The following is a 15,141-nucleotide window of genomic DNA, read 5'->3' as shown; positions in this document are numbered from 1 at the left end:
GCGGGGGTGGGGGTGATGATGGGTGAAATATTTGAAGGGGATTAAGAGTACAGTTATCTTGGAGCACCTGGGTGAGCATCTGACTTCGGCTCAGGTCATGATCTCAGTTTGGTTTGTGAGTTCCAGCCCCACAATGGGCTCACTGCTGTCAGCACAGAGCCCGCTTTGGATCTTCTGTCCCCCTCTCTCTGCCCATCCCCTGCTCACACACTCTCTCTCAAAAATAATATTAAAAAAAAAAAAATAGAAGAGTACACTTATCTTGGGGTGCCTGGGTGGCTCAGTTGGTTAAGCATCTGACTTCAGCTCAGGTCACGATCTCCCCGTTCGTAGGTTTGAGCTCCGTGTCAGGCTCTGTGCTGACAACCAGCTCAGAGCCCGGAGCCTGTTTCAGATTCTGTGTCTCCCTCTCTCTCTCCCTCCTCCGCTCATGCTCTCTCTCAGAAATAAATAAAACATTAAAAAAAATTTTTTTAGGGGCGCCTGGGTGGCTTAGTCGGTTAAGCGTCCGACTTTCGCTTAGGTCATGATCTCGCGGTTCGTGGGTTCGAGCCCCGTGTCGGGCTCTGTGCTGACTGCCAGCTCAGAGCCTGGAGCCTGTTTCAGATTCTGTGTCTCTCTCTCTCTCTCCCTCCTCCGCTCATGCTCTCTCTCAGAAATAAATAAAACATTAAAAAAAAAAAGAAAAATTTTTTTTTAAAAAGTACACTTATCTTGATGAGCACTGAGTAATGCAGAGAACTGTTGAATCACTACTGTACATCTGAAACTAGTATCATTGTATGCTAACTATACAGCAATTAAAACAAAACAAAAAAACCCGTAAGAATTCAGGGAAGTTATGTCCCTGAGGTGAAACAGAAACTGTTATCCTAGGAAACAGAAAATGACAAAACCATTTCAGAAATGAAGACTAAACTAAAAAGAGGACAATTGAATCTGGATACCAAAGGAAGCATGTTCAAGGAACAGAGACTAGAAATGAGAAAAGCAAAAAGGTTAAAAACAATGAACAAATGATAGAAACAGATGATAAACAAAGGAGATCCAACATATAGCATTCTAAGCAGTGAAATAGTACCATTATTTAGGAATATAATTTAGGAAAACGTCCAAAATATCTTAGTACATGTATTTGGCCCAGGGAGTATTTCCTTTCTGGTAGGATTTTCTTCCAACATTAGTCTTCTCACATCCTCTACCGATGGGTCAATCTGGAATTATCTCATTGCCCGACCTATCAGATAATCAAGTTGAGCCCTCTGCCATCAATCTAGACTGAGTGCCAAGTTACTTCATGGCTGCTATCCAGTATTCCCACACTGGATCTCAGTCCTAGACACATATTTTTAAATTTGTTTTCATTTTAATGGAGTTTATCTAGTAATTGAGAACCAGTGAATTCAGGAAAGAAAATCTTTTGACAAGTTGCAGGTCTAAAAATGTCTTTATTCTATGGTTACCCATGACAGCACATGTGTATAAAATATCACGGGATATAGAATTCAAACTTTTGAAGACATGACCCCATGGACTACTTTCCAATGTTGCTGTTGAGTATTATTCTTGATTCTTTTGCTCTATGGTAAACTTTATTCTCTTTATGTCTCATGTCCTAAAATTTCATGGTGGTATGCCTTCTAAAAGGTCTTTAATATTTATTGTGCTAACTTAATAATAGCTGTTTTTCGATCCTGAGACTCATTACTGTAACAAGGAAATCTCATTTTCTAATAAATTTCAACCAGTGCCTTATTTTCTCAGTTCTCTTCCTAGAACAACTATTGGTTGTATTTCAATTTCCTGAATGGATCCCTATTTATTTTTTCCCCTCCACTTTTGACTGCTGTTCTAGAACATGTTTTTTTTTTTTTTTTAATGTTTTATTTATTTCTGAGACAGAGAGAGACACAGCGTGAGCAGGGGAGGGTCAGAGAGATAGGGAGACACAGAATCTGAAACAGGCTCCAGGCTCTGGGCTAGCTATCAGCACAGAGCCCGACGCAGGGCTTTGAACCCACGAACCATGAGATCATGACCTGAGCCGAAGTCGGATGGTCAACCGACTGAGCCACACAGGGGCCCCTAGAACATTTTTTTCCCCCAATATTCTCACTAAATTCTTATTAAATATTTTAATTTCTTGTGACATTTTACTAGTATCCTGTTCTAATTTCTTAGAGTATCTTATCTGAGGTTATTATACTTCTTTGAAGATTTCTGTAATGTAAGAATTGCTTTTTGTTTAGATTTTCACGTTTTCCCTCAATTTCTGGTGATCTTTAGCAGTCTTTATTTAAAACTGAAGCACTGGGCGGGAGGGCACCTGGTTGGCTTAGTTTGTTGAGCCTCCAATTCTTGGTTTCAGCTCAGGTTGTGATCTCACAGTCATGGGATTGAGCCCTGTGTCAGGCTCTCTGCTGGGAGTATGGAGCCTGCTTGAGATTCTCCCTTCTTCCTCAATATGAATGGATTAAAAAAAAAGTACTTAAAAATTTTTTTTAATGTTTATTTACTTTTGATAGAGAGAGAGCAAGCTGGGGAAGGGCAGAGAGAGGGAGACAGAATCTGAAGCAGGCTCCAGGCTCTGAACTGTCAGCCCAGAGCCCCACGCGGGGCTCAAACACAGGAACCGTGAGACCATGACCTGGTTGGGCTGCATGCTCAACCAAGTGAGCCACCCAGGTATCCCCCACTAAAAAGTACTTTAAAAGCACTGGGGGTACTTGGCTGGCTCAGTTAGAAGAGCATGTGACTTTTGATCTTGGAATCATGAGTTCAGGCCCCACACTGGGTGTACAGATTACTTAATAAATGAACTTAAGGGGCACCTGGGTGGTTCAGTCAGTTATGTGTCCAACTTCAGCTCAGGTCATAATCTCATGGTTGGTGAGTCCGAGCCCACATCGGGTTACCTGCTGTCAGCACAGAAGAGCTTGCTTCAGATCTTCTGTTCCCCTCTCTCCGTCCCTCCCCCTTCTGCTTGTGCACTCTGTCTCAAATACAAAGACATTAAATAAATAAATAAAGAGAAGAACTGAATGAACATCTGTTTGGAAGACTTGTGTACATGGGCAAGGCTTACTGATTGGCAATCTCCACTATAAGGGAATTGATTGGTGGCCAGTTGGCTTTTGTAGGGACCCTCAATTGTCAGCATCTGTCTTTTTCAAGAGTTGTCCCTATTTTCCATATAATGATTCTCCAAATGTTGCATGGTATATATAACCATATAACCTTTTAGAGCTGAAAAAGGATAAGGAGCTATGAATCTCATTTACACAGTATTAGTAAAATCATGTTTAATCCTTATTCCTAGCCTAGTAATCCTGAGTCAGATGTCTTCTTGCTTTTTTAGTTGAATTACTTTCAGAACAGTTTCAGCTGCCTCCAGCGTTAGAGACCATAATATAAAATCCTATTCAACGGAGAGACATTCATATACATTTTATTAAGGCTGTTAAATTAAAATGTGTTGTTTTGGACGTATGTTCTTCCAGTTCTACACCCAAAAGTCAAAATGCAGTGACTGGAAAAAATGCAATAGCCTCTACAAAAAAAATGATTTTAGTTTTGGAAATCATCACTCTTTCAAAGAGTTGTTTTGTTTTCTTTTTTAAGTAATCTCTATACCCAATATTGGGCTTGAACTCATGACCCTGAGATCAAGTGTCGCATGCTCTACTGACTGAACCAGTGGGGCGCCCCAAAGGGTTTGCTTTTTAATTCCTACAAACACACTTTACTTTTCTGATTTAACTGTAACCTCAGAGGACTCCACAGCCTTTAGTGAATGTAACTTTCTTTGTATATGTAACCTAGTCCCTACCAACTGCCTTCTCAAGTGTCAACTGAACTTTAACACATACAAAAAGAAGACCAGCAAGCACAGGGACAAAACAGGAGAATATAATTGGAACGTGGAACTCATTTTCAAAGGGAGATACTATCAACAAGGAAAATGAGACCCTGGTTACATAAGGAGTCAAATCTATGTAATGCCAATTCTTTGTGGTATTAAACAGTAACCCAATGAAAACCAAGGTTTCTGGAATAAGATAAAAAAAAAAAAATCTAACAAATACCTGAGTGAGTATAACAATATGGCTAGACCAAAAGAAAAATCTTTCACACACAATAATCACTGCAAGAAGATCCCACAGGCTATAGAAAACATAAAGGAACTTTAATATCCAAACAGTCAGGGCAAATACTGGATTAATGACCCATTAAGTGTGAATCACTTCAGGTTCTTTACAGTACCAGATGTATTTTATAGTAAAATCTGAATTTTCATTGCAGACAATGAAACCATTTTTAAAACTTTAATTTCCTTACCTGATACTAATACCAGTATGATTTTTAGGTTAAAATATCTTTAAATGATTTAACACTAGGAGTAAGATTTAAACCAAAGTTAGCAATGTTCTTAAAATGTCGATTTGTTCAGTAGTAACTTTTTGAGAAACACCACTTTCTTCTCAAAAAGTAGTCAATATACACTTTACGATTTGTGCAATAAGAAAATATACTGACTAGTAAAAAGTATTATTGAGATACTCAAAATGAAAGAAAAATTATACTTTTGCTTAAATTACTTATGCCCAAATAATTTACCCTGCAGTCCACAGGTATACAGGAAATAAAATATTTTTGAGTAAGAAAAATAACAAGGGTTCTAAAATAGAAACGTAAGCCAGAAGAATCTAAAAATAGCTTCCTGATATTTTATTTTTTTGACTATTTCATTTAAGCTGCTTCTGGTTGCATGCCCTGATCTGTAGAATTTAACAAGGAAATAAAATTCCCAAGTATTTAAAAAATTTACTCATCTTCCATAAAGCAACTTTTAATGTATCAACACTTAAAAATACACAGTGACTTAAAGAAACATCAGTACAACTGCATAGAATTGAGCTCCAGAGAATTACACACTTATGGGCTGTCTTTCCTGGGCTCTGGTTTACATGAGTATTGGCTTTAGAGACCACCTTAATTTGCTCCTACCTGAAAAAGACAGTCCAGGAAACTAAGATTTCACAGGCTTTTTTTCTGTTGCTAAATGCTAGGAGCTCTCTGAAGGTCTTAAAAACATCGGAACCATCCAAATATGTATCCTGGAGACTCTTCCCCTTTGTGAGTCAAGGAAGAAGGAAGTTTGTGACTTTCACTGAAAACAAAACAAAATCTCCCACAACTCTTTGAAGACACTCTGAAATGTACTAGAAATTTCGAAACTAGAATAATGCCATCAAAGATTAAACCTCTTAATGCTCGGAGCCACCCCAAAATAATAAAATTGGGAACTCCAGGAAAACAGGTACCAAAAGAATCAAAATAATGATTGCACTGAGGATTCTCCTCTTTGAAGGCTGTTTAAGGAGGTAGGATTTTAAGGTTTTTTTGTTTGTTTGTTTATCTTTTGGCCTCTGAACATTTAAAAAACGCTTTGCCCGGCTGGTCCTTCAGGCTAATTTTGAAGTTCACAATGAACCCCAAGCCCGAAATAGGATATTCTACAGTTTCACAGCTATCATTTGTACAAATTAAAATTGTTGATTCACTCTTTTTGAGTAAATACTAACTAGAAAATGGCAAATTAATATCTTTCTTTACATACAACTTTGTGTCTCAAAATTCTTGAAAAACAAGAGCAGATGATTTTGTACTCAAAGACTACCAAAGTGTGTATTTGATATTCACATGCAAACAACTTAAAACCTTAAAAATCTCCTGTCAACTCTGCAGGATGCCTTTAAGAAGAAAATGACCTACAAACCTTGCTAACTGTGCAAAATATTAAATTGCTAAAACATTTTACAGAATGAAACAGTACATGTAAATGTAGAAGTTGACACATGGAATTAACACGGGCTCATAAGAACTTATCACATTTCAGAGATTTTCTTTAGTAGCAAGTTTTTGTTTTTATATTTCCTGGTACACAGCAAAGTTTATCACAGAAGATAAAAATCCTTTTAAACAAATCCAAGAGGGAATTCTTGAGGCACCTTCTCATATAAAACACAAAATGAAAGCAATTATCAATCCATCTGAGAAAAGTTTTCAGTCTAAGTGAACATTTTTTTCCATTTAAGTATATTTTACAGAACTTTAATAAGGCAAGACAAATTTGTGAAGAAAATGTAGTTACAAAATGATGTAAACTAATAATTTATATTAAAAAACCCCCAAGGGAAAACAGTGGAGATGGGAGAGTTCAAACAATGCCTTAAAAACAAAAAACAAAACCTCTAAAACAGAATTGTGCACAAGCTGAAGATTACAAAGAACTTCTAGACTCTGCACAGTTTTGGTTCTTCTTTTTTTTTGACATCTTTATATTACATGTTTTAAATCATATCAGGAATGCAAACTAGAACTGCACACTACTTTAGTGGAAAAAAGTTCAACATTGTGCAATTTTCTGCCTCTTAATTTTAAAAAAGTGGCAGCAATCCCTGCATTTGTATTTGAAACAAGGATCTGAGAAACTTTATCAAAAAAGGTAATGAAGGCAAAAATTGGCAGACATCCAGCATCTTGTTTCTTTTTAAAACAATGTGGATGATAAGTAATTTCATGATTAAAAAATGAATCTTTTAAATAAATACATTGTATCTGACATTTGCACTGACTGATTTGATAAATCTTTTAAGTAAACAACGGCTTCACTACACTCCCTGTAGCCTCAAGCCACTGGCTTTAGATTATGGAGTCCTTTTTTACTGGGTTTCATACCCTGCCACTCGATACCCTGCAGGCTGATTAGGCAACATGCTGCCATTCTGTCCTGGAGGTGGCTGCACTCCGTAATTGGGTCCCATCCATGGTGCAGAAGACTGTGTCTGACTGGTAGAAAATGTGAAAGAAGCAGAGAAGAGAGGAAATCCGCTGATTAAAATAAAATGTAATGCCAAGAAGAAATAACACATACAAAGAAATACACTTTTTCTTAAGCCCAAATATAAGAATAATGGTTATGTCAGAGAAAGCAAAGGTAAATGCTTTTTTTCTTGAAAACAAGCATCTTGAGGCACCAGGGTGGCTCAGTCAGCTAAGCGTCTGACTTCAGCTCAGGTCATGATTTCATGGTTTGTGAGTTCCAGCCCTGCAATGAGCTCTCTGCTGTCAGCGCTGAGCCCACTTTGGATCTTCTGACTCTCCCTCTCTATCTGCCCCTCCCCTACTCTCTCCCAATTGCTCTCAAAACTAAATAAACATTAAGAGAAAATATTAAAGAAAAAGACAACAAGCATCCTCACAGGTTTAATTTATGCAGTTTAAATTTGTTAGTTTAATACAGCTACAAAAAAAAAAATACCCTTTACCTGTAAACATTTATCCCCTTTGAATTCAGAAAAAACTCATTTCTAATCTCAAAAAGGAAAAGTGCCCACTTGGGTTGGACATACACTGAACAAACAATTACTTGAAAGAAACAATCACTTGGTACAATAAGGACTAGCATTTCTATTATTCAAAGAAGAAATTAAAACAGTTATTAGCATACGTAAGCTCATAAATTTTTTCAACATTACAAATACAAGACTCTTTTTATTTTTATTTAAGTAATCTCTACATGCAACATGGGCATGAATTTACAACCCTGAGCTTAAGAGTCTCATGCTCTAATGGCTGAGCTAGCCAGGCGCCCCCAAAATGTAAGATTCTTTTAAAACAGAAACTGAGAAGTATTTTAATTCTTAGCTTTTCAAAAATTTATATAAAATTTTGTAATTCAAGATGTATAAAGAGGCATCCATATAACAATGTGTGCATAAATCCTTTTGCATAGAGATAAAAACGCATAATGAATAAAACAACTAGCATCAAAAATAACTGTATCCAAGAATGGCTAAATGATCATTAGTCACATAAAAAGCTTAGTAAATATTAAGCTCTCATTTTCTTAAATATTTCTTAAATATTAGTTGATTCATTACCAAGCATTACCAAAAATCTTATAACACTGGTTATACTTCAAGGCAGCACATTTCCAGACAAATTTTTAAAGAAATACACTTAAAGATATAAATTAAAAACCACTTTAAACTAAATCTTTCCTTTAGACGGAAGACCACATTACTTACTAATTACTTAAAATCTGTTCCTAACTTCTTGATTTTTTTCAAAGGTTAATAATAAAGGAAAAGAGCAGATGTGCTTACTTAAATCCCTGCTGATTCCACGCCTGGCCATACATTCCATATGCAGGTACTTGCCAACCATTAGGCATATACTGGCCAATTTGTTGTGCATTTCCATACCACTGGCCCCACTGGCCATAAGCTTGTGGATATCCAATCTGATTCTGCTATTAAATTATAACAAGTAATTTAGTATTAATTCAAGTTGTATGTACACATACAGTCCTAATATACCACAAATATATAGCCATAACACATAGGGCCACTATTATAATTAAAATCAAAGGATGGGCACCTGGGTGACTCAGTCGGTTAACCATCCAACAATGGGTCAGGTCATGATCTTGTGAATTCAAGCCCCACATTGGGCTCTCAGGGGTTAGCTCGCTGTCTAGTGGGATCCTGTCTCCCACTCTCTGCCCCTCCCCCAACTCACACACACGTGTCCTCTCTCTTTCAAAACATTAAAAAAAATTAAAGGATAAACAAAAGTTTATAAAATTAATGCAAACAAAGAAAAAGAAGTAAGGTTATACTGCTGTAATTCTACATGATACTCTAAATTGCACACTCTATAAGGTAGCAGGTAAAGCCCTAGTAATAAATATTAAACTCAGTATAATGTATAAGTGGTTTGTAAGCTAGATAGGGAAAATACAGATTACTTATTCTTATATTCAGTTTACCTAAGAAACACACATAGTTTAGGATTTTCTTACTCTTATCTTGGTGCTCCATTTACAGTTTCCTCACAGAAATCTTTATGGGATCACATTTGAAACCACTAAAGCTGCCTGGAAAAACAAAAGCAGCAAAATCTAGAAGAAAATGCCAACGCTCTAAATACGTTTATAGCTTTTGTTTCAACTGAGTCAAACATGCTTGTGAGTTCTTCAAATAGTATGTGAAACTATCTACCAAGTATTAAGAAAAAAACTGAATACCCTGCTAGGTAAACTACCACTCTAGAACTATAATACATGTAAGAAGAGCCCTTATACGTTATCATTTTAGCCAGAAACTATTAACACGGACTATCAACAATTTCATTTTTTGAAAAAATTTTTGAGAGAGCGTGCACATGCCTGAGTGCATGTGCACAAGCTGGGGAGGGGCAGAGAGAGAGGGAGAGAGAAAATCCCAAGTAGGCTCTGCAGTGTCAGCAGGAGCCCATCTTCGGACTTGATCTCATAAACTGTGAGATCATGACCTGAGCCAAAGTCAAGAATAAGATGCTTAACCGACTGAGCCCCAGGCATTCCTCTAACAATTTCACTTTAAAATAACTTACTATTAGCCCAGCAATTACTGTGCAAAGCCAAGAACCCTCTCACCTGTGGCACAGGATTTATCATGTCGAGAGTTTCTTTGCCCCAATAGCATTTCACAACATGGCCTTCAATGGTAGTTCCATTAACAGAAACGATTGCATGTGCTGCACTTTCATGCGAATTGAACCTATTGGAAATAGTGCTAAGAATCACCAATATTAACTTTTAAAGTACTTATGAATAAAGTCTGTTTATAAAAATCAAGCTGAGCTTGAGGTTAAACACGCAGTTCATACAAAAGAATCAATAAGATGGTTTATTTTCTTTGCTATATTTTTTTCCAAAAAGCTTGTAGTTCTGGAGAAACGTCTCTTTAAATAGAGAATATTCTACTGGCCTTGTAGTAACAAGGAGGGAGCCAATTAAAAAAGTGGCAAGTATTGCTAAATCCAAGAGAAATTTTTATTTCTTTATAATCGAGGTAAATTTTTAAGAAAACTGCTAAGTTAAATATTCAAACATTTCTTGGGAGAAAAAGTTTTTTTAAAATAAACCACCCATACCGAACAAATGAATATCCTTTATCTGGAAAGACTCGAACTTCCATTATTTGTCCAAATGGTGAAAAAGTCTGACGCATTAGTTGTTCTAGTAGACAAAAAACAAAAACAAACCACACTAAGTTATATAAAATCCAATACAGATATTGAGCTTTTCAGTAAAAACATTAACCTCAAGATGTCACACAGGTAAACGTCCTATACCTGTCAGCCCAGAAGTGACACCTCCACAGTATACAGTACAGTTGCTTGGACTAGACTGATTTACGACTTCATCATATGACAGCTGTTTGGTATTTGCTGGGGAGGAAAAAGTTTAATATTTTAAACTCATGAAATGAAATCTTCAAAATGAGAAAACCAACATTAACTACACTACTGCAACGGTAAATTTCACGCTGACCAAAATGCTTATAGAATACATACTACATTTGCTTGAGGATTAACCCCCCCCAAGAATGTCTAAAAATTACTCAATATTCTCTCTTTAATAGGAGACTTGACATTAGAAATAATATCATTTATTACTTAAAATTACAAAAATGAAAACTAAGTACATTTTGAACAGTAGTCTTGATTTGCTTCTCATCTATTTCTGCAATAAGTCTCCGGGAACAGCTCTAACATTTAAAATCTAGCGTATTTTCCTCCAAAATTCCACATTTCCTTTTCTTCTCCAATACACCTACACTCATATGTACTCTTTGGAGCTGGAGGCTTTCGGGTTGCCCAGTTAGTTCTGATTTGTCTTCCACCAAGCCACTGGCCACCCATCTGCTGAATGGCATTTTCGGCATCCTGTTCCGCACATTAGAAATGACAAAGAAGCCATTATTAATTGATGTGAAATGACTACTAGCAGTAGAGAAAATTCAGCTGTTTTTCACAAAGGTTTTCTGAATGAAAATGCTTTATAAAATACACAATGGTTAACTAACTTGCATTTAATTAAAAAAATACACAATATATGATAGGTTTCTTAAATGCAATGATGCTTTTAAATTATCTTTCTTTTATTTGGGTATCAGATTTTGTGAATGTTAATTCCCTAAAAAAGCTCAAAGCCCCTTATAAAGTTCATTTAATAACTCAGACTATGGATGAAAATCTTACTTTACAAAATCCAACAAGCTTGTTAATGACAGTATTTCATTTCTCAGTCATCCAACAAGTAAACACTGAACATCTACCATGTTCTAGGTAGGCATGAGATTAAATGCTAGGGATTCACTGGTTAATGAGACAGACGTGGTCTCTGCTGCCTCAGAGCTGACATTCTTCCGGGGCCACAAGTAAAGTTATTGACAAATTGTGGTAAATGCCATGACAGGAGCAAAAGGATGGGATAGAGAACATGGGCTTTGGGATCTACTTTAGACAGCACGATTAGGGAAGGTCTCTCTGAAATACAACAGTTACACTGGAATTGGGAAGAACAGGAGCTAGCCAAGTCAAAGCATCAAGGGAAAAAAGCCCTGGTGGAGAGAAAAGAACTGCAAAGTGTGTTACAGCAGGAAAGAGTTTGGGATGTTTGGAATGAAAAGGCATGTTAAAGGTAACTAGCTTTAGTGGAATCTAGTGAGCAAAAACAGGTACCAGAGGAAAAAATTAAGAGATTTTAAGTAGGAGATTGTCATGATCTGATTTAGGTTTTAACAAGGCCATTCTTAGCACCAGGAAGAGAATGGTTTACGGAGATGGGTAATAAGAGGAAAAAGACACTTTGAGACTAACCCAATACCTACAGCAAAATAAAAGTTGGTGACTAGGACTAGTGCAGTAGCAGTGGATATAATCTATAGGAAGACTCAACAGAACTGTGGTGATGCACAGTTAAGTAAAATGGGAGGAATCAAAGATAAGCTATGTTCATGCTTGGGCAGTAGGAGGACAGTGTTAGCATTTACTGAAGTAAGAAACCGAGGAGGGAGGAGGAAAACAGGTTTAAGGAAGAAACAAAGAGCTCCATTTAAGACACATTAAGTTTGTGGGGCACCAGGCAGCTCAGTTGGTTAAGTGTCCAACTTAGGGTCAAGTCATGATCTCACGGTTCGTGAGTTGAAGCGCTACATCAGACTCTGCTGTCAGGGTGGAGGGAGCCTGCTTCTGATCCTCTGTCCCCTGTCTTTGCCCTTCCCCTGCCGGTGGTTCTCTCTCTCTCAAAATGAACTTTAAAAAAAAAAAAAAAAAAAAAGACAATGTTTGAGATGTAAGACATCTAAATGAAAATCATGTGTTAATATGAATGGAGCATAAAAAAGTAAACTGAACTGGAGATATGAAATTTAGAGTCATGAAGAAAGACCAGAGAGAGAATAGAAGGCATCCTGGGACAGAGCCCTCAAAACAGCAACATCTGAAAACTAGGTAAAGGAAAAATTATTAGCTAAGATGATGAAAAAGAAGTTCTCAGTGATGAAGGGAAGAAACTCACAAAAGTGTACTGTCACAGAGCCAAGACATAGAAATCTAGCAGTAAATCTGAAAAGAGCAGTATTGGTAGGAGTGAGAAGAGAAGCCAGCTTACAGTGGACTGAAAAGTAAAAGGGTGCAATTCTTATTTGTGTATGTCAAAAATGGGCCTAATCTAGCATGAAAGAACAAGCAGATTCTAGGCTAAAGGCTATTCTTGAGACACATAAAAAGGAAATGCATATTCTTAAAAAGAAACACACAATGTTTACATTTATTAGCTTGAATCTCATGAAATGTTTACTGTTGTGGGTTGAACTGTGTCCCTTAAATTGATATAAAATCCTAACTACTATCTGCTCCTCCAACTGTGAAGGTGATCAAAATTGGGAAGATGGTCTTTGCAGATGAATTAGGTAACATAAGATCATCCTGGATTAGGGTGGGTCCTAAAGATAATATGACTGCTGTCCTTACAAGAAAAGGAGAGGAGCCCCTCGGTGGCTGAGTTGGTTAAGCATCCAACTTCGGCTCCGGGCATGACCTCATGGCTCCTGAGTTCGAGCCCCACATCAGGCTCTGTGCTGAAGCTCAGAGCCTGGAGCCTCCTTTGGATTCCGTGTCTCCCTCTCTCTCAAAGATAAACAAACATTAAATAAAATTAAAAAAAAAAAAAAAGGAGAGAGGACAAGCATCTGGGTGGCTCAGTTGGTTAAAAAACATCTGACTCTTGGTTTCAGCTCAGGTCATGATCTCATGGTTTGTGGGTACAAGCCCCAGATCAGGCTCTACACTGATAACGTGGAACCTGCTTGTGATTCTCTCTCTCAAAATAAATAAATAATTAAACTTAAAAAAAAAATGTTTAGGGTGCCTGGGTGGCTCAGTCAGTTGAGTGTCTGACTTCGGCTCAGGTCATGATCTCACGGTTTGTGGGTTTGAGCCCAGCGTCGGCTCTGTGCTGACAGCTAGCTCAGAGTCTGGAGCCTAGTTCAGATTCTGTGTCTCCCTCTCTCTCACCCTCTCCTGCTCACGCTGTCTCTCTCTCTCAGAAATAAATAAAAAAAATTATATAAAAAATTTTTAAAAACATGTTCAGTGTGCCTGGGTGGCTCAGTCAGTAAGCATCTGACTCTGGATTTTGGCTCAGGTCATGATCTCATGGGATTGAGTCCTGCTTGGGGATTCTCCCTCTTTCTCCCTTGCACACATTCTCTCAAAATAAATAAATAAACTTAAAAAGTACCATGTGAAGACAAAGGTAGAGACTGGAATTATTTATTTACCAGCCAAGGATACTAAGGATTGCTGGCAACTGTCAGAAACTAAGAAGAGAGTGTTCTACCACAGAGTCTTAAAAGGGAGCACGGCCATGATGACAACCTTGATTTTGGACTTCTACCTCCAAAACTTTTGAAAGAATAAATTTTTGTTGTTTTAAGTCATTCAGCTTACAGTACTGTGATACCCTAGGAAACAAACAAAACTACTAACAAGAGAGGGAAGAAACTTTTTATGGTATGTGCATGTGTTTGTGTAGGTAGCTGTGAATGGGAGATGAAGAAGAGAAAGCAGCATGAAAACAAATCTTTTGAGAAGTTTAATTCTAAATTACAGCAGAGAAATGCAGTAGGAAAGGGATATAGAATCAAGTGTGGTGTTTTTTGTTTGTTTTTTTAAGTAGGCTCTATGGTCAACATGGGGCTCGAACTCATGACCCCAAGATCAAGAGTCCCATGCTCTACTGACTAAGCCAGCCAGGTGCCCCAAGTGTGGTTTTGATTAATACATATTAGAACTTGTTTTTTGGTTGATGGGAATGATCTAGGAGAGAGGGAAAGACTGATGACACAGGACTAGAGTACAGCAAAGAACATATTATATGATTCTGTTTACAGAAAATGTTTGAAACAGAGAAATCTATATAGATAGGAAGATTAATAGTTGCTCAGGGCTGGCGTACCTGGGTGGCTCAGTCAGTTAAGCATCTGACTCTGGATTTTGGCTTGGTCACGATCTCACGCTCCATAAGTTGGAGTCTTGTGCTAGATTCTGTACTAGCGGTGCAGAGCCTGCTTGGGATTATCTCTACCTCTCTGCCCCTCCGCTGCTAGCTCTTTCTCTCTCTCCCTCTCAAAATAAACAAACACTTGAAAAAATAGCTGTTCAGGGCTGAGGAGGGGAGAGTATAGAGGGAAAAGTACAGTGACTAAAAATGAGCACGTGGTTTCTTTTTAGGGTACTGAAAATACTCTAAAAACCACTGAATTATACACATTAAACAAGTAGATTTTATGGTATGTGAATTATACCTCCAGAAAGCTATGGTAGGAAAACAAAAGAATAAGCACAGGGACAAAGTCTTGAAAAGGCAAGAGAGGCAGAATCTCAACTGTGAGGGATTTGCCCTTTTACAGGAAGGACATGTCTTCTATTGTAATAGAAGAGGAAGGTGGATGAATTCTATGTACTTTGGTAGTTGAAAGCTGAGGGAATTCCTATATAATGGTTTCTATTTTTTCAGTGAAACATATAGTTGTCAACTTGAGGTGATGATGGAGAAGAGTAAGGAATATTTTAGGAGACAGGAGGAGACAGAGAGCAAAGAATGGGAAGTCAAACTAAAGGAGCAGGTTTACAAAGATAGTACCATGCACTCACTTAACATGTGTAACTGTTAAATTAGAAGCCAAACCAGTGGACTCAGTTTTTCTTTAGCAGTATTTAGTTACTTCGGAAAAGGCAGAA

At 37.4% G+C, this 15,141-nt stretch overlaps 1 protein-coding gene across 11 annotated transcripts in view; it reads right to left on the bottom strand.

The window, feature by feature from the left end:
- Nucleotides 1–4,165: 4,165 nt before the first annotated feature.
- Nucleotides 4,166–15,141, bottom strand: part of TIA1 (TIA1 cytotoxic granule associated RNA binding protein) — a 33,193-nt gene continuing 22,217 nt past the window's right edge. For 7 of the 11 annotated variants that reach the window (XM_077766340.1, XM_077766333.1, XM_077766337.1 and 4 more), the window contains 6 exons: nt 10,671–10,779; nt 10,186–10,281; nt 9,985–10,069; nt 9,485–9,608; nt 8,172–8,317; nt 4,166–6,852 (listed from right to left, as the gene is read on the bottom strand). In XM_077766340.1, the coding sequence (XP_077622466.1) occupies nt 6,726–6,852; nt 8,172–8,317; nt 9,485–9,608; nt 9,985–10,069; nt 10,186–10,281; nt 10,671–10,779 (687 nt within the window). In that variant the 3' untranslated portion in view covers nt 4,166–6,725. Of the gene's footprint in view, nt 6,853–8,171; nt 8,318–9,484; nt 9,609–9,984; nt 10,070–10,185; nt 10,282–10,538; nt 10,780–15,141 lie in introns of those variants that run through there. The other 4 variants (XM_077766334.1, XM_077766336.1, XM_077766339.1 and 1 more) reach the window with 2 other exon arrangements.

This window comes from Crocuta crocuta, unplaced genomic scaffold (assembly GCF_008692635.1).
Source record: "Crocuta crocuta isolate KB4526 unplaced genomic scaffold, BGI_CrCroc_1.0 scaffold113, whole genome shotgun sequence".
Classification (NCBI taxonomy): domain Eukaryota; kingdom Metazoa; phylum Chordata; class Mammalia; order Carnivora; family Hyaenidae; genus Crocuta; species Crocuta crocuta.
The sequence above is the reverse complement of the archived record's forward strand: the minus strand, read 5'-3'. Positions and strand labels throughout refer to the sequence as shown.